The 22086-nt window shown below is 39.1% G+C and overlaps 1 protein-coding gene across 1 annotated transcript in view; it reads right to left on the bottom strand.

The window, feature by feature from the left end:
• Window positions 1-6106: 6106 nt before the first annotated feature.
• CD99 (CD99 molecule (Xg blood group)) overlaps window positions 6107-22086 on the bottom strand; it is a 79450-nt gene continuing 63470 nt past the window's right edge. Inside the window, exons 3-12 of the mRNA XM_030946894.1 lie at window positions 15232-15270; window positions 14860-14910; window positions 14357-14389; window positions 13399-13440; window positions 13219-13251; window positions 11764-11838; window positions 10274-10315; window positions 9645-9755; window positions 8775-8828; window positions 6107-6220 (exon numbers count right to left, since the gene is read on the bottom strand). Coding sequence (XP_030802754.1) covers window positions 6195-6220; window positions 8775-8828; window positions 9645-9755; window positions 10274-10315; window positions 11764-11838; window positions 13219-13251; window positions 13399-13440; window positions 14357-14389; window positions 14860-14910; window positions 15232-15270 — 506 coding nt within the window. The 3' untranslated portion in view covers window positions 6107-6194. The remainder of the gene's footprint in view (window positions 6221-8774; window positions 8829-9644; window positions 9756-10273; window positions 10316-11763; window positions 11839-13218; window positions 13252-13398; window positions 13441-14356; window positions 14390-14859; window positions 14911-15231; window positions 15271-22086) is intronic.

Here is a 22086-nt window from a genome sequence, read left to right as displayed (position 1 = left end):
GCTGTGAGCAGCACATTAGGTGCCACCTGTGCTCCAAGAAACTTATTTATCATCCAGACAGGAAGCACAGAGAGCTGGGGAAGCAGCAGCAGCACCCAATGAGGAGGGTGCCTGAACACTGGATCCACCTCCTTCCCAGAGGGGAAAGCCAACCTGTTTGACATCCTTGCCTTCCAAGTAGGGTGTGGTGCTGTGGGAGCTCAAGTATCTTGTAAGAGGAGACTGTCTTTCTCTGAAGCATGCTTGAAAGAATCACTCAGACATACTCTGTCCTCAAAGCAGCACTTTCCTGCTTGTTTCTTGGCTCAGCAATAACAGCTGATAAAAGCAATCCTGTCAGACTTAACCCCTCACTCAGGCCACCAAATAAAGGAAGTGGATGCAGATTAGGAATCCACTCTGCAGCAACTTGGAATTGGCTACAGAGGGAAGACAAATAAAACTAGTTTCATAAATTTAACATGTGATGTTGGACTACTGAACTGATGCATGCTCCACTCTCCGGTAGATGCTTATCTTCAGAGGTAAACATTGCCCATCATGACTCTTTCTATTGATCTAGTTTGTTTTTTGGTTTTTTTGTTTTTTTTTTTTTTTTAACAAATATCCATGCATATCCTTCACGGGGAGAGATGTCAGATAGTGCTGACTATGATGGTACAAAGCTTTGGAAAATGAAAAAAAAAAATCATGCATCTATCTGTACATGGATTTAATTTAAAATTACTGATGTGATTTAAATCCAGTTTTCTCATAGCATCATAGCTATCTCATGCAGCACTCTAGCAAACCCAGCCTTGTCCTTTGAACTGGATTGCAGCCATCACCCTGGTGCCCAGCACCAGCAGGGCGACTGGTGTGCATCCTCCCTTGTGCTGGGGGAAGAGCTGCAGGGGGTTTTGTTGGAGCTGTTTTGTCTAGGGCAGCAAATAGCTCACAGACTACCATGAGTGGCCAATCTGAGCACTTGTGGTGTTGCAGGGTGATTCAGTCTGGTGTGGGGCACAGGCTGCCCCCAGCTGCATTTCTGTTGAGTTACCCAGAACATACAACAGAACTCATTCTTTTATGGTAAGTACAAAAAACCAGATGCAGCAGCATAAGATGGACAGATAGAACTTGGTGGTACAGGGTCCTCAAGAAGCTTGATGTTCAAGTAAGTCAACTGCCTCCCTCTCCCCTGCCCAAATTTGAAGCAGCAGAATGGTTTATAAATGTCTGGCTTAAAGCTACTAATAGAAGCTCTACAGTTCGATTTGAGTATCATCATTCTCCATGTCAGGGTCAATTGCTGTCTCAGAACAGCTAAGGACATTTAGGCTGAAGACGTGACTTTTTCAGTCAGTTAAAACAAGAACTATACCATGAAATGAGAAATCCTGTACATCCACTGGTGTTTTTTTTTTTTGTTTTGTTTTGTTTGTTTTTTTTTTTTTCCCAGAATGCCAAAAGCAGGGCCACATGTGCTGATCTTCATACCAGTGATGAATTTGCCTGAAGGGAACAGGAATGTTGGCAAGGTTAGGGAATAGTCCCAGGCAAGTCCGAACAGCTTACACATGTTCAGTAGCTTTACTTCAAAACAGTTGTTCCTGCAAATGAAGTCTTCCCAAAATGCATTGTCTCACCTGCCTGCTGATACAACTTCATTGTGATATTGAAGATTCTCAGATGAAGTTTGAAGAGGATGCGCATCTTGTTAATTTCTCCTGAAGCCAGCTATTGCCCTGTCTAGATAAATAACCATATGAAAGTGGGCAGCACTGGAAGGAGTGGATCTAGTGTAGGAGTCAGGATGTTTTGAATGCTTATCCCCCTCGTGTTCTTGGGAGCATTACAGGAGCTTCCTAATCTTGGTGCTGTCAAAAACATACAACAGCTTGCCCAAGATAGCAAGTAAAAAATACCGTATATTAAAAAGAAATACATGAGCTAATATCTGACCATAAATAGCAGCTTTAGCACTTGAAAAATCATTGACCCATCTTTTTCTGCATAAAGGAAAACAAAGTTCTATTATTCGCCTGAAAAGGTGGATGAGTTGCCTACATTTTTTTACTGTTTTACTTGTCTTTTAAGGAAAACACCAATATTTTAGAATGGAGGTAGAAAAGGAGACAGTGTGTCTGTCTATTCTTTACACCATATACTTTTACCCCATCAGGCCTTTTTTAGATGAGACAAGCTAAAAGGGAACAAGAGTTCAGCCACAACTCATCACAGTGGCAGCCCCATCTTCCTATGGGCAGAGGTCAGACACGGCTCTCTTTGGTGTGGGTAACCTGCTGCATGTGTCTATTGGAGATGAAACAACTGAATTATACACTAGAACTACTTGGGAATGCTACTAATGTCCTACACTACTCATCTTTCTTCATAAAAGCAGAAGTATTTTAATTAAAATATTGAAGCATCCAGTAATATAAGCCATTAATGGAAATGTAAGCCAAACACATAAGTGAATAGGTGATACAATTTCTTGGCAACAGAAGAATAAAATTACTACTTCCTAGCTAAAGCTTCAATGACTTTTCACAAGCAGATGGAGGAACATGTATTTTATTCTTGTGGTTATTAAAGTACTCCAAATACAGAGATTGGGGAAAACTGTGGGTTTGTTCCATTTAAGTTCTCTTTCCATTCCTAATAATCTCTTCACTTCCTTTTAAACGTGTCTTTGTATCTGTGTAACAGAAAAGAGCAAAAAGGAAGTAACATTTTCAACTTGCCTCTCAAGTGAAAAACACACATGGAACATGTGGTTGAGATTGTGGCTTAAAGTGAAAAAAAAAAAGCCAACACAGAAAAGCACCATTGACAGTGTAATTCAGCCCAAGATATACTGAAAACTGAGTGCACTAAAATGTTTTCCTTAGCATTCAAAATTTGGCACAGATACTGAAATATGCACAAATAAGATCTACAGCAAAAAGCTGCCAAATGTTATGATTAAAATTTGCTTGCTTTCATTTGCACAATCCAGTGAATTCATTTGGATAACTTTGAATAAGTATTTGAAACGAACATTGCATTTGAAAACCATCAAAAACATTGCATTTGAAAACCATTTTTCAATCAATCTTTTCCACCAACAGGATGAATAAACTGCCATTGCAGCTACCTTGTAGAAGCTAAAGTGACATATTATTCTACAATAAGATCCTGCTTTGATTATTTTTCCTTCTACTACTGATGGTAACCCCTCCTCATCCTCAAAGGAGGTAGACTGGAGTAAGAAATGGAAGTGAAGAGGGTGTACCATAGGAACAAGACAGTGCTCTTTGTTGCCACCCATTTTAACTCAGTTTGATGGTAAAGGTACCTCACAGGCATCAAGTTGCAGTTTGGACTCAGAAAGGGCAGTATTTTTTTTATTCCATTGCACAGTCTGATTGAAACCTGTATAGAAACATGAATTCCCACATCTGAAAGTCAATGGCAGCTCATAAGGCCATTGATGGGCAGCAGCTGATCTGTGGGTTGTGACTGCAAAACCACTTCAGTAGAGTGGTCAATAATGGTTAACTGATGTTTCCTTTCCCAATGTGTGGGAGAAATCATGAATTGGAATATTTAGCTCTGTAATGTAATTGAAGTTGAACGAGAAAGAAACAAAATCAAATTTTCTGTGGGTAGTGAGGCAAATAGCAACGCAACAATTAATACCCCAATAACTGCAAGTGAACTGCTGTTTTATCCACAGGTAAGTAACAGAAACCCATAAACTGGCACATTCTCACAAGACAACAGACTGAAATTTCAAGTCTTCTGTTTAACCTTTTATATCCAGGTGGCAGCAGCCAGTCTTTCTTCTTTCTTCCACAACTCCAGACTGTGGAACCACAACTGGACAAATAAGTAAGTTGGAAAAATCAGTAAATTTGTTACTATTTAGGCACTTGGCAACCCCTGCTTTGCCTTCTCATTCTCTTATGGTCCTCTCACATCAGCAGGTGAGAAAACACATGGACCTGCAAAAGTATCTATTCCTCCCGGATCTGATGATAATTGGATGAGGAAAACTGAACGCTGTTAAGTTTGCCCATACTAAGACATCTAAGTGCATCTTTTCAGCATCTTTTCTGGGTTTCCAAATCTTTTTCTTCAAAAGCCATGCCTGTCCTTCACACAGACAGATGTCTTCTTTACACTTCACACGGGTAAGCAGCACAAAGCTTTGCTGCTTCTGGCCAACTTCATTCCAAAATAATTAAAACATCTCTAGGAAATAAACCTGAGCAGCTGATGGAAGACAAACCATTTAAAGGGTCCTTCCCTAGGTGAGTGAGCACCAAGTTTTTTTATTTTCAGAACTACTGAGGAGAAGAAGACACAAACCTTTTTTTTAAATTTATTTTTAGAAAAATCACAATGTTGATAGGTCTTAGTAAGTAACTTTTGGGTTCACAAAAGCTGAAAAAGGATTCAACAATCTTGGTTAGCTAAAAGCTAGTTTGAGCTCCTCCTGTCATTTTATCCCTAACGAACAGTTATTTTTGTTTATTCTACACTTGGCACAGATATATCTGTTAATTCATGTAGGCAAGCAGTACATTTCTTTGTATTTACATAAATCAAATGCTTATGTAGGAATCACTTTTGCACTCTCAAACACACTTAAAAGCTTTAACACTTTTATACTAAAAGCAGACGTAGGGCAAAAAGAGACTTACAAATTAATTCCATAAGAAAATACTAAAATTTGTGTAAAGCTTTGTTGCAAGCTAAGAAAGATGTACAAGAAATTCTCAAATGAATTATCCTTGGCATACATTCACGTCTGAATGCACAGATATATTTACAGGTTTAATATCCAAATTCATTAATTTCTAAGTTCTAAGATATTCCAAGAAATGGTCACCTCCTGTAGAACTTTGTCAGGTGACTTAAGCCCATTAATAAGACACAAATGGTAAAACTGCATGAAAATTTAAAGCAACTAGAATGAAAGCCAACAAAACTGGTCAGACCATTCCTTCCTGACAGAACTAGTTATTATTCCAGACTTAGTCCTTTAGCTGTTACGAGTTGTAGTTTTCCGTGTTTCCACAGATCCTTGAAACCTTCCTGTTGCTTTCAAGAGCCACAGCACTGGTCACAAGCGCTTTCAGAGGAGGATGCAACCATAGGTGATCATCCTAGGGGAATCCTTCACTAGTCCAAAAGCACTTCTCATGTGTTTGCTATTTCTACTGTTCAGTGGATGCCTGTGGAGTGAGGCTGGCTTGTTCTGGTCACTCTTGCTGTCTGTAGTTTGGAACTGTGGCACTGTTTCTGTCCCTTATACATGTATGATAAGCCTTCTGAATTCAACACTATCTTTACTTAAGCTTTTGGCTCTGGAAGTCTGAAAATGTTAATCCCCACTCCCAAGTTCTTAATCCAAAACTTTTTAGATGATGCCAAACATCAATGTCACCAGAAATACAAATTATGTTTCTAATCTGCAAAACAGGCTTTTCCACAACTGACCAGCTCAGTACTTGCCAAGCAGGAAGAGCCAAAAAGGAAGAAGGCTTGGTGTGCATTAACTTTGGGTTTTCTCAATCTGTACCAGACAGATGCAATGAAAAAAAATCTAAAAACGAAACAGAATTTTTGTCTCCTGAATGCTCAAGCACAAGCAGCTCTTCCCTGGCAGCTGGCCCAGGCAGCTACACAGATTGGATCGGCAGCACCCACACCCAGATCCACCATCCATACACAGTGAGCTGTTTGCTTTCAGGTGCCCACAACATACACCAAGCTCGTTGGTTGGTCCACTCACTGAGTTCAGGTTATTTAAAAAAAATGTTTGTATTGCCTGAGAGCAATAACATAACAGAAACCATAATTGCATATTGGTTTTGGAGAGGTAAGGAAAAGTTAAATACACTTAATGCACTTGAGACACACCTATTTGTCAGAGGAGTCAAGGAAAGAATGTAAAGGCACAACATACTTCTACACTCCTGTCATTAAGGCCATGTATTGGTGTGCAACAATGCTTCACAGGGCTAACCATACAGAAGTACTCAGGTCTAAGTCACAGTCCCAGAGGTGTTTCAGACAAATTTCATGTTTTATCATGAAACTGCAGGCTCTGCTGTTTGCTATGCTTTTTTTGTTTCCTTTCCTTTTCTTTTTTTTTTTTGACAGAATGCAGATTGTTTATCCAGTTCCAAAGATCTGTTCTTCACCACTCTTCCTTTAATTTAGTTCTCCAGAAGTGTGCGCTGAACTGAAAAGTGAAAACCAATTCAAGATTAGTGCACTAAGTTAGCATACAATGTACGTTATACATTACTATGTAACAGTTTATGCAGTCAACAACACTCAGCAGATGTTTGACACTGTGTGATAAATTTAGGAAAGCAGAGGCTTGATTCTATGAAGCCAACAGGCTGCATAGCAAGGAAAATTACACACAGATTTCTCACACAAATAACCACGTCCTACCACATACAGGGAAGCTATCTACACTTGCACTGTAACCCAGCACTCGGTTCAGGCTGGCAGGTCCTGCAGATGCAAACAGGCTCCTCATACAAAAAGTAAGCTTCTGAAAACACGCTCCTAGGTTCAGGAAGTCAAAGACAGGTTTACACAAAATTTTAAAAACACAGATCTATTCTGCTGTGCCATTTGACCTGGCTTAATGAGAGACTGCTTCTAACTGGAAGCCATGTAGGCAACATCTATTACCAGAAGCAGACCTAACATCTGCTGACTCCCAGAACTCAGATCAGGAGCAGCACCATGACGACCATGTCTCTCTTAGCTCAACACATGATCATGCTTGTCTGCAAAATATAACAGAGGTATGAAACCTGGGACATGATATGACATCAATATCAGATTAAATCAATAGGTAGAAGTAATCATATTTGACAACATCCCAAGTGTGACTTTGCTGGTTAAAATAAGAGATGCATCATCTGATGCATTTCACTTTTGAGTTCTGGTGAATCTTGGCCAGAATTTCAGCATAACCCAACTACAGGTCATATTTTAGTTGCCTTTGGTAGAGGAGTTTGAATGATGCCACTTGCTTCCCTAATGCACAGGTGAATTGAGGATAACTGAGTCTCTTCAGTGCTTACGGCCAGTCACAAGAAAATGTTTTGTACTTGAGAATTTTATGTATTTAACAGCTTAAAGTGTTTATAAAGAAGATAATAAACCAAATGAAAGTTTATAACAAACTGATGAAATACCCGAGAGAAATAAGGCATAATTATTTTTCAATTATTAAAAAACCCAGAAATAGTTCCGCAGGTTTAAGATTAAACTCACAGAAGAATATCCTGCAAATATATACTGCTTTGAGATTTTAATACTCAGTACTTCAAAACCAATGAACTTCAGCATGAGGTTATAGTGCTTCTTCCTTTGTTGACCAGTCACAAGGCCAAGTTTTCACCTATACAATTTCCTCCATGGATTCCTGGAGCTTATCACCTGCTCCATCATCCAAATCCCTACACAACCATACATGGAATGGTGAGGTTCTCAGTATTTGTTGCTTTAAAAGAGATCCTTCCACAGCTCTCACCTTTGTAGAAAGATTAATTATGTAATGGCTCTTTCATACAAGAATCATTCTCTGTTCACATCAGAGAATGCTTTAATTACAACATGCTAGTGAGTTCAGTCCTCTTGGCCTCCAGTGTCGTTTCATCCCTGTCCAAACATCACAAATTTTTTACTGTATATTCTTTCAGTGTTCTGTTATCAGTTTATAATTAGAAAACATTTCAGATTCTAATCAGAAAAAAATATGCACTAATAAACTTCCAACTGCAGTTATTCATCACAGTGATGGAGTAGGCTTGGGTTTTCACAATTGCCTCTAATGATACTTTTGCAGAGAAAATTCAATTCTTCACTTTCTCTAAGCTGCTGCATTTCAATGCACTCTCAAGGCAATAAACCAGTCTGTTCAATAAAAAACTCTAGAAAAGCAGCCATATTGTCAGCACCGAATGCTTGATTCACTTCTAAGTTTGTCATCATGGTAAAATCATTGAATCACAGAATCATTTATGTTGGAAAAGACCTTTTAGATCATCCATTTTAACTCTTACCCTAAGACTACGAAGTCCACCACTAAACCATGTCCCTGTGTGCCGCATCTATATATCTTTTAAATACCTCCATGGATGACAACTCCTGTGCTTTCCTGAGGAGTTTCTGAGCAGCCTGATCCAATGCTTGAATAACCTCTTCATGAAGAAATTTTTCCAAATATCCAATCTACACCTCCTCTGGCAAAGTTTGAGGCCATTTCCTCTTGTCCTATCACTTGTTACCTAGGAGAAGTGACTGACACACACCTGGCTACAACCTCCTTTCAGGTGGCTGTAGAGAGTGAAAACGTGACCCCTGAGCCTTCTTTTCTCCAGGCTAAACATCTTCAACTCCCCCAGTCACTCCTCAGAGCCCTTCCCCAGATCCTCTGCCCTTCTCTGGACATGCCACAGCACCTCAGTGTCCTTCTTGTAGTGAGGCACTCAGAACTGGACACAGCACTTGAGGTGTGGCCTCACCAGAGCCAAGTATAAGGGGACAATCACAACCCTGGTCCTGGTGGCCACACTGTTGCTGATACAGGCCAGGATGGCACTGGCCTTCCTGGCTACCTAGGCACACCGTCAGCTCATATTCTGCCAAATTTGTTGATTTTTTTTTTTTAACAAAACTGTACAATTCATTTTCTCCAGTATGGTCAATAAAGTGCATTTAATGCAATCCCCAGCAAAGAGCTGATCTTCCATTCTGGATTCTTGGCTTACCAGGTGGCTCAGATTGTGCTCCCCTGTGGCTATCCATATTCACATTCTCTTCATCTGCTGGGAAAAAAACCAGATATTTAGCATTCAAATTCTCTTATATTTGAGGCCAAATTTAATTATAATTTTTTTTATATTTGAGGTTCTTGATAAATAGAGATAATTTGAAAGAAGAAACAGCAGTGAAAATAATGGGCTACTGACAGTTGTTGAGTTGCTCTGTTTTGCCTGCACATTAATTTTAACATACATGGTATAGGTCTTTTTGGGTTTCCAAACTTACCAAATTACAAAACAGCAGTGCCTGGCTGAATGACTACTCTATCCCTTCTGTAAACAGTCAGAAAGATTGAAACAGAAAAAACTTCTGCCCATCCCATCACCCACAGTACTCTTATCCAAATCATATCTTATTTAGGTGGAAAGGAAGCAAGCAGTAGATCACTGCAGAAGAATAATTTGGGGATGAATACTGGGGTAAGTTGTCATAAAACTAGTAAGTAGGCAGCATCTTGTGAAGACACAAAGGCAGAATTTACAAAATTAGAAACTACCAAGTATTTTTCAGCATGAAAAATCTCTAATCCTAACCTTCACTTGATTCTTCTTAAAAAATATTTTCTGCAGTCTCTCCTGCTTAATTTTAGCCAGAAGTGCTTTTATTTTAAGAAATGTAAAGCTTTAAGTCCTCCTAGTTTTTGGGCAAGGAATTTGTCAGTCTTAGATGACTAATAGGAAAGGTTACTCTTTGTGAACATAAATTCACCGGGGTATTACAACTACTTTATGCATAGGATCAATTTATATTTATATATAAATACAAAAATGCCTCTCTTTAGACAGTAGGAAGCAAAACTCATTTGGAACTCTTACCGCTTTGCTTGAAACAGAGTTTCTTCTTCTGGTAAGCAATGAAACTACCTACTGATGCAACTACAGTAGCACCCACAGCACTTATAATTCCAGCTAATACTCCCTGAGAACCTGAAAAAAACAGAGATGTTTATAAACATTTTTCAGAGCTCAAAGCCACATCAAAATACTGTCTCAAAGTAAACACTGTGAACACTTCCAAAAAACATTAAACTGAAATTACATGAAATTGTAAAAACCAACTCTGTGCACAATGAAAAGTGAATCCTCTCATTTTATAACCATTGATTTCTTAGCAATGCCCATTGTTAAAGAACTTCAGCATGCCTGTTTTATGTTCCACTAATTAAAAAAGCAACCCTTTCATTGCCATATCTACTTTGTATGCATGCAACCACTGCACCAGCATCTCTGAGACCTTAACACTTGGGAATCATTTGTAACATAGAAATGTTAAAGCACTATGGAAACAGAGCTTAAAAGTAACAATTCCAGATTGGACACAAGCTTTTTAATTGTAACCCACTCCCAGTAATAACCATTCTAGCACAAGATTAGCAATCAGAAACCCCAAGAAAACAAGCTTCATACATCTAAACACCATCACACACACACACTCATGCATTTACCTTCACCTTCTTGGTCACTATTTGGAGTTGGACCCTTCCGTTCTGTAAAAATAAATGGAGAGTTTACATTTTATATGTCTAAAGAACACTCATATCGCAATTGACAAACATTTTGTCAATTAATTATGCAAAAATACAAGCCATCTATTATATCCATACAGTGTTAAACTGGTACTGAAACTTTCTGTTTTCAAAGCATGGCTCAGAGTGGTGCCAGCTCCAGCCCTGAGTGCTCAGCACTTCTAGGAAATGAGCTAATAACATTTGTGAAATCTGGTTTAATAAGCCTGTGCACCACCACAGAGAACTCATATAATTTCAGAGTAACATTCAGCTGTATTTCCACAGAACCAACTATCTTTTCCTAAAATCCCAGCCTCATCTACCTTTGCAACTCTCTTCACAAGCAAGCCAGAAGTTCTATAAATACTAACTCTAAATCTGTCACTGTGCAACTCGTACCACTGAGGCAGGAACATGTGCAGATGAAATCACCACACAAGTCCCCACAGATGTTTCTTGCCCCTTCCAATTTTCAAGTACTGCCCCAAAGGAACCTTGGAAGGAGGAAGCTACCCAAAACAGTGGCATCAGTAGTTTCCACCTAGGACAGCTCTTCAGACAAGTCAGTAACCATTAGCACATCCCAAACCCCAACAAGATACTTAAAACTAATTCTGATTTGGAAATACTAAAATTGCAGTAAAGCAGTAATTTTAGACATAGCAAATTACCAAAAAAAAAGTCTGGAAAGCTATGAAATGGTTTTATAATGTTCAGAGTATAGAATCACATGGTGGTGAAGGGACCTTAGTGATCACCAAGCTTCAAATCCTCTGCCATGGGCAGGGATATTTTCCACTAAACCAGGTTGCTCAGAGCTCCATCCAATCTAGTCTTGAACACTTTCAGGGATGGATCGTCTACAACTTCTCATGTCCTCACCTGCCCCACTACCACCACAGTAAAGTGACGGCTAAGCATCACTTGGAAGTGTAAATATCAGTTCATCCTGGGACAAAGGAAATCTTTGAGAACATAAGGTGGACTCTTTTTCTGGCCCACTCCTAGGCTTCCTACCTACAAGAACTGAAAGAAACTAAGAGTATGTCATAAAAAATCAAAAATAGCACTTGGATGACCTTAAAAACTACATTAATGGTCAATTTTGAAGTAAGTAGTGCATTCACATTTCAGTTTTAGAAGCCGTATTTCTTAGCATAACAGTAAAAAATCACTGAAAATGTTTGTTCTAGACCAGTGTCACCCCTAAGTATTTGGGGCTTTTTTTTTTTTGGCAGAGACAGAACATGTTACTTTTGAACTCGAAAATATGCTCTTCAGTTTCAGATACCAGAACCAAATGCATTACAAATTAGAGCTAGCCAGCTCTAACCAGGTCTCTAATTGTCTAACCAGCTTGTGAGCAGGCTTTAATCAAAAGCTCAGGCAGCCACAGAAACAATAGGAAGCACAACCTGCTATCTTACCATTGCTGCCACTGCCATCGCCTCCTCCTCCTCTTGGGAAACCGCCATCCAATAGATCTGAATCATCAAATTTGTCTATAAAATAATGCAAATAACATTACCATATTTTAAGTTCAGTGAACAAGATACACCAAGGCATATAATAACATGGACATTTTCTCAAGACCATTCAACTGAATTTGTGGTGGCTTTAGGCTCAGCACCAGAGTCAGAACATTTAACCTTTTAAAAGACCTCACAATGTCACGTCCCTTCAGTGCAGCACTACAGAGTCTGACAGCAGCACTCCTTTCTCTGGACTTCCTGAACAACTGAGAGAAGTCAGTGTCCAAGAGCAGGTAGTACTGCACAAATCAGGTTAAGCAAGCATGGAGCCTCAGAAGCTGCTTAACTCTAAAAGCCCAAATCTCACTGTCCTGTGAAAGCAAAGAAACAATGTGGACAGAAAAGGACCATTTACTTTCAAGGCTGCAACTGTGAATGATTCTACAGAGTTGGGTCTCTAAGTCTCAAACAGTCGAAATGTAATTCCCTTTTCTGATTTATTGCAGGACATTGAAGTAGTCCCTCTCCATTTCCAATGAACCCTACCTCATGGAGCTTTCCTGCCTCCCTCAAGGCACCTTCTCCTCCTTCCCTCAGCTGCCAAATGAGTATTTAGTTTACACAATGCAAATCAGTTTTTCAGGCAGAAAAACTAAAAGTATAGCATCAGAGGATGTTTTAGTTGGGTGCCAAAAGCGCTGTACTGAGGCATGCAAGAATCACACTCAAGTTATCTACTGCAAATCAGGTGAAAGAACAACAACTGAGGCTTGCATTTCAGGGCTCTTTACCATCATGTGTTTGAATAATAGCATCATCACAGCTGCATCCTTCTGAATCTGTTTGTTTTGTTTTTTTTTTCTGGGTTAGGCAAAGATAGGGAGGACCTCTAAAGCAGAACATGCAGGAAAGGACATGTATTTAAAACCTATCTGTCAAACACAAAGAGTTGTATTTCTTAATGGGGTCTTTAAATAAAACAAAACAAAAAAAGACAACCCTTTAACTTAGAGCTTTCCCTTTAATTTAGATCCTTTAAGAATAAAGATCACAGGCAGCTGCTGCTTAATTTTGAGCATGACTAGAAGGGATTCAGTTTGTAAAGAAGAACTCAATGCAATACATGGGTGCTTAACCACAGGCAGGTAAGAACAGCATTGCCCCAAGCACACATAGAGACAGTCCTATCCTGCCTCTTCCCCACATCATCCTGTTTTTAAGTGAAAGTGACTCAACAGGTTTGTTATGGAATTTCAAGACTGGTGCAAAGCTTATTTGCAAGACAACTTTTTCTCAATCTTCAGTGTTTGATGTATGCCACACCTCACATCCATAGCCGGCAATTAACAAGGATCAATTACAGGAAGTGTAACTGAGACAGTAACCAGGAGTTTGTGCTAGAAGCCTTACCAGAGTCTTTAGGTTGATCTTTCTTGGGGTTATCTAATAACAGAAGAGAGATTTAGGGGAAAAAAAAAGAAAATGTTAAGATAACAAAACCAGACTATAACACAGTTATGTTCAAAGGGACTAGGAGAGATTAACAAATACCCTTTTACTGTTCAGAAATTCCTGTTAGATCAGTCTTACCAGTGTCTCTAGGATTTGCAGGAGGATGTGGCTTGGGATCACCTGTAGACAAATAAGAGTTAGAATAAATTGAGCAAAATTACTAGTGTGAAGAAACCAAAAGCAGAGCATGGAGTGACCTTGAAAGATGATCTGACCTAAAATATTATATCAAAACTTCCCCATATAATTTTTTTTTTCATTAGCTAATGCTGTATTTCTTTGGCTATTTTAGGTAAATACTGTGTTTTAATGCCAATAAGGGTTTTCCTGCTACATTAACCAGCATGTCAGATCCTTGCTAGGATGGAACATACGCAGAAAAACTCATTAAGTCTTATGCAGCATTTTAGTTTGCACATCTAATTTCAAAGGCTGAGTTTCTTTTAGTTTTTCTACGAGGTACAGATTACTTGGCTGTTTTCTTTTTTAAAATTACCAGGTTTTAATCAAATATGAAGCCTGGTACCTCACTTGTAAAATAAGACAAAGTACAGGGAATATAACTAGACTAGGTCCCCACAATGACATTTCATTTGGCTTGCCACAAAATAGGAAAATAAAGATCTTAGAAATTATCTCTGTACAGTTCTGTCACAACCTTCACATTAGAAAAAGTATTTTCCTTCAAATTATTTATAACAGATTAATGTTTCTTGTGCTATAAGAAATACTTCTTGAAATGGGAGACATTACTTTGGAATTAACATTTACTTCCATAATAGTTTATGGAGTCAGTGCCATCTAGTGAAGAAACAGCAATGAAACAAGTAGAAGCTGGCTAAGAAATTACTTAAATTCCTACAGTTTTGGTGATCCAGAACCTTAAGATTAACAAAAAAAAACTAGGCTGCAGTTATTTTTATCAACAGTCTGCTACCCTAATCAACTCAGTGCCTTATTATAATTAGGTCATAAAGGATGGATAGATATTGAACCAGGTACATTTGAGCAGTATCCAGGAAAACATGATACTTACCAAAATCAAAAGCGTCAGAGAAGTCCAAATCATCTACAAAGAAAGAAGGGAAGTTTTAAATGTAATGCAAAACCTGTATTCTTAGACTACTTTTTAAATAAAACGGACCTCACAACTTTTTCTCCACAAATGAAAGATATGCTGACTCATCAGTGACTCACAGAAAAGCCCTACAAAGTTACCAGCATTACCTGCCAAGCAACTTGCTGCTTTTGGAGATGATGGGACCTGTCAAGGGCCAGCTCAAGGTGAGCAAGCTCCAAACATGTAGACTGAAAGCCAACAGAAGTAATTTTCACAGGGTTTTCTGTGAAATCACAAAACATATTTCTGAGAGCAGATTCCAAAATGAAGAAATCCTTTTGCTGTTAGGGGACTGCTTTCTTTTATAGAAATATCACAACCCTACGTGCCACTAAATTGAAAAATTCAGGATCTCAAACTGGAACATATACTAAACTTGATTTTACAGTAAAAGGCATTACAAGCCAATTAGATCTCACCTTTATTTGATGATGGTGTCTTCTGAGTTACAAGAGGCTTCTTTGTACTTTCTGTCAGGTATGGTTAGGGAAAAAAAATTAAATATTATTTAACACACTGTTCAGAAGCTACATGAAGGACAAAGGACAAATCTAAGTACATACCTATACATCAAAATGCACAAGATCAAATCTATACAGCAAGACAATTTCGCTTCAAAGAGAAATCTTTAAGTCTTCAAAAGACAAATTTGAGTTCTGTGTGGTCAACACCTTGACAAACACACAGCTGAATTGTTCCACTGAGGTTTAAACAAACCATATGTGGCAAAGTTGTCATGCTTGGTCATGCAGTAATACTAAGAAATCAAGAGGTGAAAGAAACTTTTTTACCTCCCAAAAGTGCATCTTCTAAGGAAAATTCATCTTGGCCTGTAGAGTAGATAAAAGAAACAGTAAGAACACTGCTTTTTCTTACTCAAACCCAACATTTAATAAAGTCATAAACATGTCTGTGATCAATCTTGAAGTATGCTTTCTGCATCCTGAGTCAATCTAGAAGAATATTTTGAGTCAGGGTTGAAGACAGACATTCTTCTCTATTTCTCCAGGTCACTATCCATATGTCTTTTAAGAAAAAAAAGGAACCACACTAAAAATTGGCTCTGTAGAAATGACCTGAAGGGTTGGAACATACATTCCTGCAGCCAATAATGCACTTTATTCTTGCCACTGCTACTGCATGTTTCCTTAGTGCCACTCACAGCATATTCTTTCCCACTCTTCTTTCCACTGAACCACAAAATAAGCTGGGGGACAGCTCCAATGCATGACAGCATACAAGATTCAAGCGTGAAGAAAAGCCTTGGAGCACACAAAGGCCATTATGAAAGTTATGTAATGGAGTTAATACCTTGGCATTAAAAATTAATTTTCATGGGTTTATAAGACTTACCTTTCCCCCTAACTAGGATTAGCAGTATGGAGGTGGTTAAGATATTAGCATGTATGATCTTGAGCACTTTTTCAACTTCCTAAAACACAGCTAAATGCAGCTGGCACCACCATGGGGTCTCCACTACAGGAAGATTAGATTCTATTTGCAGTCCTTAGGAACAGAACACTGTCTCCCATTGTATTAAATCAGGTGCTAGAGCTACTGCTGCTTACCCAGCCAACTACAAACACACCAACTCAAGACATAGATGACACAAACTGATTTCATAGGACAAATTTGGTGGTGTGATCAACAGCAGAGCCTTGTAAGATAAGTGGATAGCTAAAACAACTGTTTGGGGTGTTTCTAATTTTTCACCATCCCTACTTTCACTGAAGCGTGGAAAAAGGCCTGAAAGTAGCTATCAGCCATTCAAGAAAAAGACATCTAAATATACTGCTTCAGCCCCATAGAAGCTGGAAGACTTTTACCTACTGAGGATCAAGCCAGCCAGAGCAAAAGTTATGTCCAAACAGAAACTACCTTAGTTCAGAAGATACCTGCATAAAGCATTATGTGTCTGGCTTTCCCTCTAAGAATGTAACCACCAAAGAGGCATCAGAAGCAGCTACTGCAAAGTCTGAAGAGAGGAACAAAAACAAACATCAAAATCAAACTAGAAGCAGAATGCACCTTTCACTTACATGACAGACCAAGTTAAGACAAGTCACAAGTCTAACAACAGGAATGATGGATGCTTATATATTTGGTGACATCTTTTGACGTAACTAAGGTCAAAATTGAAATGCCTTTTCCTTCTCAGGTAACTGCATCAATAATGCCTTTTTTAAAAGAAAAGAGAGTAAGATACTTTTTTTTTCTTTGGAATAGGGAAGCAACTGGAATGGAATAAAAAAAAAAGTGCATTCTGGCCAACTGAACAGCTACAGCAGAAACTGAAATCTGAAGTCTAAGAAGTGATTCCCATACTGTAATATTTGAACTAAAACCACCTTGCTCACAGCCAAGTAAGGAGACAGGCCTACCTGGTCTCTGAAAAGCCCTTTCACAGAAACAGAGGTGATTGATGGCTCTATTGTGGTGCACAAGCAATGCACACTTAAAATCTTCTGGATAAAATAAGTAGGTATAGATCTTGAACGGAAAGCAAGAATATATTTTACTTTGTATCTCTTATTTCAGATGGAGACCACAAGCTCTGTTAGATCACAAGACCGCAAAACATTAGCAGGTCATTTATCTGAAGTCTACATCAACTTGCAATACAATTTTACAAACCTCTGTGAGGTTAGGAGGTGCTAAGACACAAATGCCAGTTACTTCTGAAGTTACTCTTTTGGTTAGACTACACTAAGAAACCTCTGTATCGACAGATAAAATAAGGTCAAAGCACTCATAAGAAATTTTAACAGGCATAGCTGTTCCTCAAACCTGAGTTCTAGTTTGCTTGTGTTCTCAAGCACATCTCTCAGGCTACAGTCCTTGGGAGGTATGCCTAAGACAGGACCTGCTCAGAATTTGGTAGTCTAACTCCAAGAGGGCAGGCAGAGGAATTTGTTGAAAACATACACTCCTCAAAACACTGTACCAGAGCAGCAGCCAGAGAAGGGACCATCAGGAACTGGTAACACCATCTGTCTCAAAGTCAAAGTATAGCACTAACACAATGAACACTGCTCTGGTTTGTGTATATTTCAAGAACCCTGTTTCCTTCCAGGCAGACGGAAAAACAAGCACATACACTCAACTTTACAGAAAGCTGGTGCAGCTGAAATTTTACCTGGAGCAGAAAAGCGGCTATATGAAGAGTTCCCACTGCCAGCATAAAATTCAGTCCAGGAACTCAGAAAGGCTTCAGCTGCAGTGGTTTCCCTCAGGAGGAGGAAACCTTTGTAAAAAGGGTGTGCTTCCAGTGACATTGCTATTTTAAGGGATTTTGCAAATGAGCTTCACAGAGAAATAATTTAGGATGAGATTTTTCACTGCCAAGCCCACATAAAAAATGCTCTGACAGAGGAATAAATAAAATTGAGAGTCAATAAAAGAAAAATATAATCATGCTTTATTGACTGGAATTACAATTCTGAAACCAAAATTCTGCTTTCCAAGCATGCAGCAAGCATATCAGGCTTTTCATATACATTACTTTTTTTGAGATAAGGTAACAAAAAAATGTCAAAACTTAGGTTATGGAACTCATTACAACAAAAATCTGCCCTCTAAGTTGCTGGAAGTGAGCTTTCCCAGCAAAGAAATGTATTTCTCCACTGTTCATGACAAACCTTCTATATCTTTAAAGCAGCTGCTTTTAAAAATGTACTCACTGCACTTTTGGTATGGGTGGGTCCAACTAAAGTAGAAGTTCAGAGACTTAGTCTAAAAGGAGAAAAGCTCAGTATGATTCAGCTGGTTCCAGGAAAAAAAGTAATTATAAAACAAGAGATAAAGCTAAAGAACAAAGGTACTATCAGGGCCCAAGAAGGAAAAGTCAGCAAGAATTTGCTGCACTCTCTATAGATTTAAGGAACAGCCAGAGCAATTTGGCTTATGAGCATTTTCTTAGTCTAAACAAGGATACTTACAAATAAAGCAGATATTGTATTGCATATGAAGAACAATACAGCAGGTATTTCTAGCTCCTAGGAGCCTGAGCAGATTCAAGAATACTTTAGAAGTGTCTACACTATTTTCCTTTCACCTCTGTATCTCAAATACCTGGACCTCAAGAGACAGATCTGTAGCAATGTATCTGAACCACTCAGACTAGTGTGCACCAGCCATTTCGCTTGTAACTGCTCTTACCAGAATTTTCTCAGGACTCTCTGGAATTCATTCATTTTAGCACAAACTGTGCTAAAATAAGAAAGAAGAAGCTAAGAAACAGAATTCCAAGACACCAAGAAGGAGATACCAGAGAGCTGTGAGCCACCTGGACTGTAACCGATCACATATTCTGAGAAGTGCATGCAAAATGCACAGACAAGCAAAGGCACCAATAAGAAATGCATGATCAGCATGGGCACTAGAGTTAGAATGTATAAATAAATGCATAATGTAAACAATACACAGCTTCTGCTTAATCATACTGGTTAGTTGTCCAGGAGCCCTGAATTTCCCACATAGATCTTCGCCAGGCCATTGCTAGTAACCAACACAGTTTGTTAGTTGGGAGGAAAACAGTAGGTAAAAGAAACAGTGCAAACACAGGCTGTGAATAGCTGATGAACTAGAGGGTATCCAAGAGATCCAAGTAAGCAAATAAGAATGCAAAGACCTTTGCAAAGACCAGTCACTGCTCTCAGATACTTCCTGCTACAGTATTAGAATGGTCATATTCACATTCCATTGCAGAAGACAGAGAAGTACCACCTCCACACACTCAAAATAAGCAAAACCCAGCTGACCACAGTCCTGGGCAACCTGCAGAGGCTGATCCTTCTGAAGCAGACGGTGGCAAAGGGCATCAGGAAAAGGCATCAGCTTCAGCAGCCTATGGTGCTGTGACATGGGCCAATCCCAGCCACTGGACTATACTCCTTGTGCTGCAAAGTCATAGAACTAAAAATAAACTAAGTCACTCTGTCCGCAATTCTTTTTATAAATGAAAACTGAAATACATTGCTCTGTCTCCTGAAGTCTGTAAGCAGAAACCTAAGCTACACTAACAAGAGATGGTAGAAGAACATTTGGGTGATGGAAGCATGACACTTCCACTAAGAAATGAGAAGTTTTGGGGGCACTGGGATGGGAAGTAGAAGGAATGGAAAAGGGTTTTGCAAAATGTAACAAAGGTACTGAATCCACATGGCAAGCAATCAAAAGTCATTGGATGTATTTATTTAATTTTTTTTGTTCAATTTTTCTTAACTGTAATTTCAGGAGGGCCTGACCACAATTGAGGACTGCAAGTGTCATATACTATGCTTAATGCCATTTCACCTATGTCCTTGCCCTTACCAAACATAAATGCATTATTAAAATTAGTAAGCACTTTAATTATTACTAAGTTACCTTTTGTGTCAATTCAGGGACTAAAGCAACACACAACTGGCAGACAGAAACATGGGCTTGTCTGCATCTGTGTGCAGCAGTTCATGGAACCTTCCTCACAGCAACCCTAAACCACGCTGAGGTCACTCTGTGCATTAAACATGAAGTTACTTGATGTCATCAAGGCCAGCCCCAGAGCCACTCCGGCCACCACTGCCTTCTCTTGCATCAACAGAGCAAAGCCAGCCCTATCCTTCACCCCCTGGAGCAGGCAAGTAGTACCCCCCGCCCCTCTTCCCAGGTCTCAGGGTAACCACTGTTCCTCTAGGGAGGCTCTCAATGGGCCAAGACCTCTCTGATCTCCACCACTGCCTCTGTGGTCATGGAGTTGGATCAGGAGCTCTGAAGCAGTCTAAGGAAAACCTGTTCCCAAATCTCACCAAGATCAATAAGGACTGTGCGCCTGCTTTGCATTCAGACACTTTTGAAGTTCTGTCTTCGCATAAGAAATGTCAGTAGTTCATTTTTTATAAGCCTAAGACACCAAAATTCTTTAATTACACGTTGCTCACAGTCTACAACTTCAAAGTTTAAGCTGTTCAACAGACAGGATTTTAAGCTTTCACAAAGCTGACAAGCCTTGCAGCTACTACTCACATACCCTAATTTCCATAACCAGGTGCATTCTGACCACAAGGCTCACACTTACTCTTGTAAGATTCCTTCCCAACTATAGTATCAATCAGTTTTTGTAGCATAAAAATATATTAACTTTGTTAATGTATATTAGTTCGCATTTTACATTACAATGCAATGTGGTAGTGGAAATTTACTGGACAGTTTGGTATCCATCATGCTAAAGTAACAGAAACCATAGGACAGCTTGGCCCTGTAAACACTGACTTTATTTCTTAGAAGCTTAGAGATAATAAAATAAATGCCTGGGCAACCAACATAATGTCAGCATCCTAACCCCTCTAACACCTCTAAGAAACCCTCCCAGTACTGGCTGGCATCACAGATAATTAAAATTAATCTGATTCCAAGAATGTCTGGATTAGTTGAGAAGTACTAAGAAATACAGGTGCTTTCCAAAGTTTTACCATTATTAGTATTCAGTACTGTGGGTGTCAGTGACCAGTCAAATTGTCTTATATTCAACATTTGAAAGCTACAAGAACCCTGTGTAAAACCACATTCAGGATGGCCCAATTTGGCTAGGATACCTCATACACACAAATATTTACTCTTGTAATTCTGCATTTTGCAACTCAGTCCTCAAGGATTGAGGACTGCAATCCTTGCAAATTTTCACGACATCCTCCAAAGGTCAAAGACATTATGTTGTCAGCACCTCTCCCTCTTCCAGCGATGAAGACTCTTGTTACTCCTCAAGGTTTTCTGCACTTACATCTAGCAATAGCTTCAGCAGTTCTTGAGAAGAACCTTTCTGACTGACATCAGCCTCTTGGCCTGAAGTGCGTACCTCAAAACAGTGGCCATATCACAAGCAGCCAAACCTCTACATGCATTTCTAGAGCTCAGTACCCTGCCCAGTATAGGGCAGAGAAAGGCAGAAGTGTTTGCAGGGCAATTGTGTGATGTCCGGGGCATGACTTCAAGGGCTGTGTGCTTTTTCTGCTCATCCCAAATCAGTAAAACATTTCATATGGAATAATGTGTGTAAGATGATAGATTAAAGGTTTCACTCCACAACAAGGTTTCACAGTCAGGAATTTGTTTGCAATCAATCAGCATTTTGTTTGGTCTGCATCCTCATACTCGGCATCTCTGGTGGCCTCTTGGATTGGGGCAGGAAGGAATGTGTGTGGTCTGGGGCTCGGAGGAAAATGCAGTGTGGTGGGGGGCTCAGAGAAAAAAAAAAGTCTAGCAGCAAGGTTCAGGGACCAAAAGATTAGGGCAATCTGCATTAGATGAAATATGGTGAAGTTTTAGCACAAGAAATGAGGAAGTACTAAGAACCCAAAATCTGTGATCTGGCAGACAATGGGTAATAATTGGCATAGGCACTGGTCCCAAAGCCTCAACTGTTGGACTAGTAAATAATCCTCATTCTGATCAAGGAAAAAAAGTTAAATTATAATTTATGTTGAACAAATTAATGGAAATTGGATCTTCATTTATAAATGACTTCTTTAAAATAAAATGTATTTGAAATATACACTTGCAATGCTTACAGAGCCAGATCAACACTGTTATTTTTATAGCAGCACACTGAAATGAAGATTCACAGAAAGCAGAACTCCTATGTCTGCTGATACCTGTAAGATGACAATTTG

The sequence above is a fragment of the Camarhynchus parvulus genome, chromosome 1 (assembly GCF_901933205.1).
Source record: "Camarhynchus parvulus chromosome 1, STF_HiC, whole genome shotgun sequence".
Taxonomy (NCBI): domain Eukaryota; kingdom Metazoa; phylum Chordata; class Aves; order Passeriformes; family Thraupidae; genus Camarhynchus; species Camarhynchus parvulus.
Note: the sequence above shows the minus strand (reverse complement) of the source record. Positions and strands in the feature narration are given on the sequence as shown.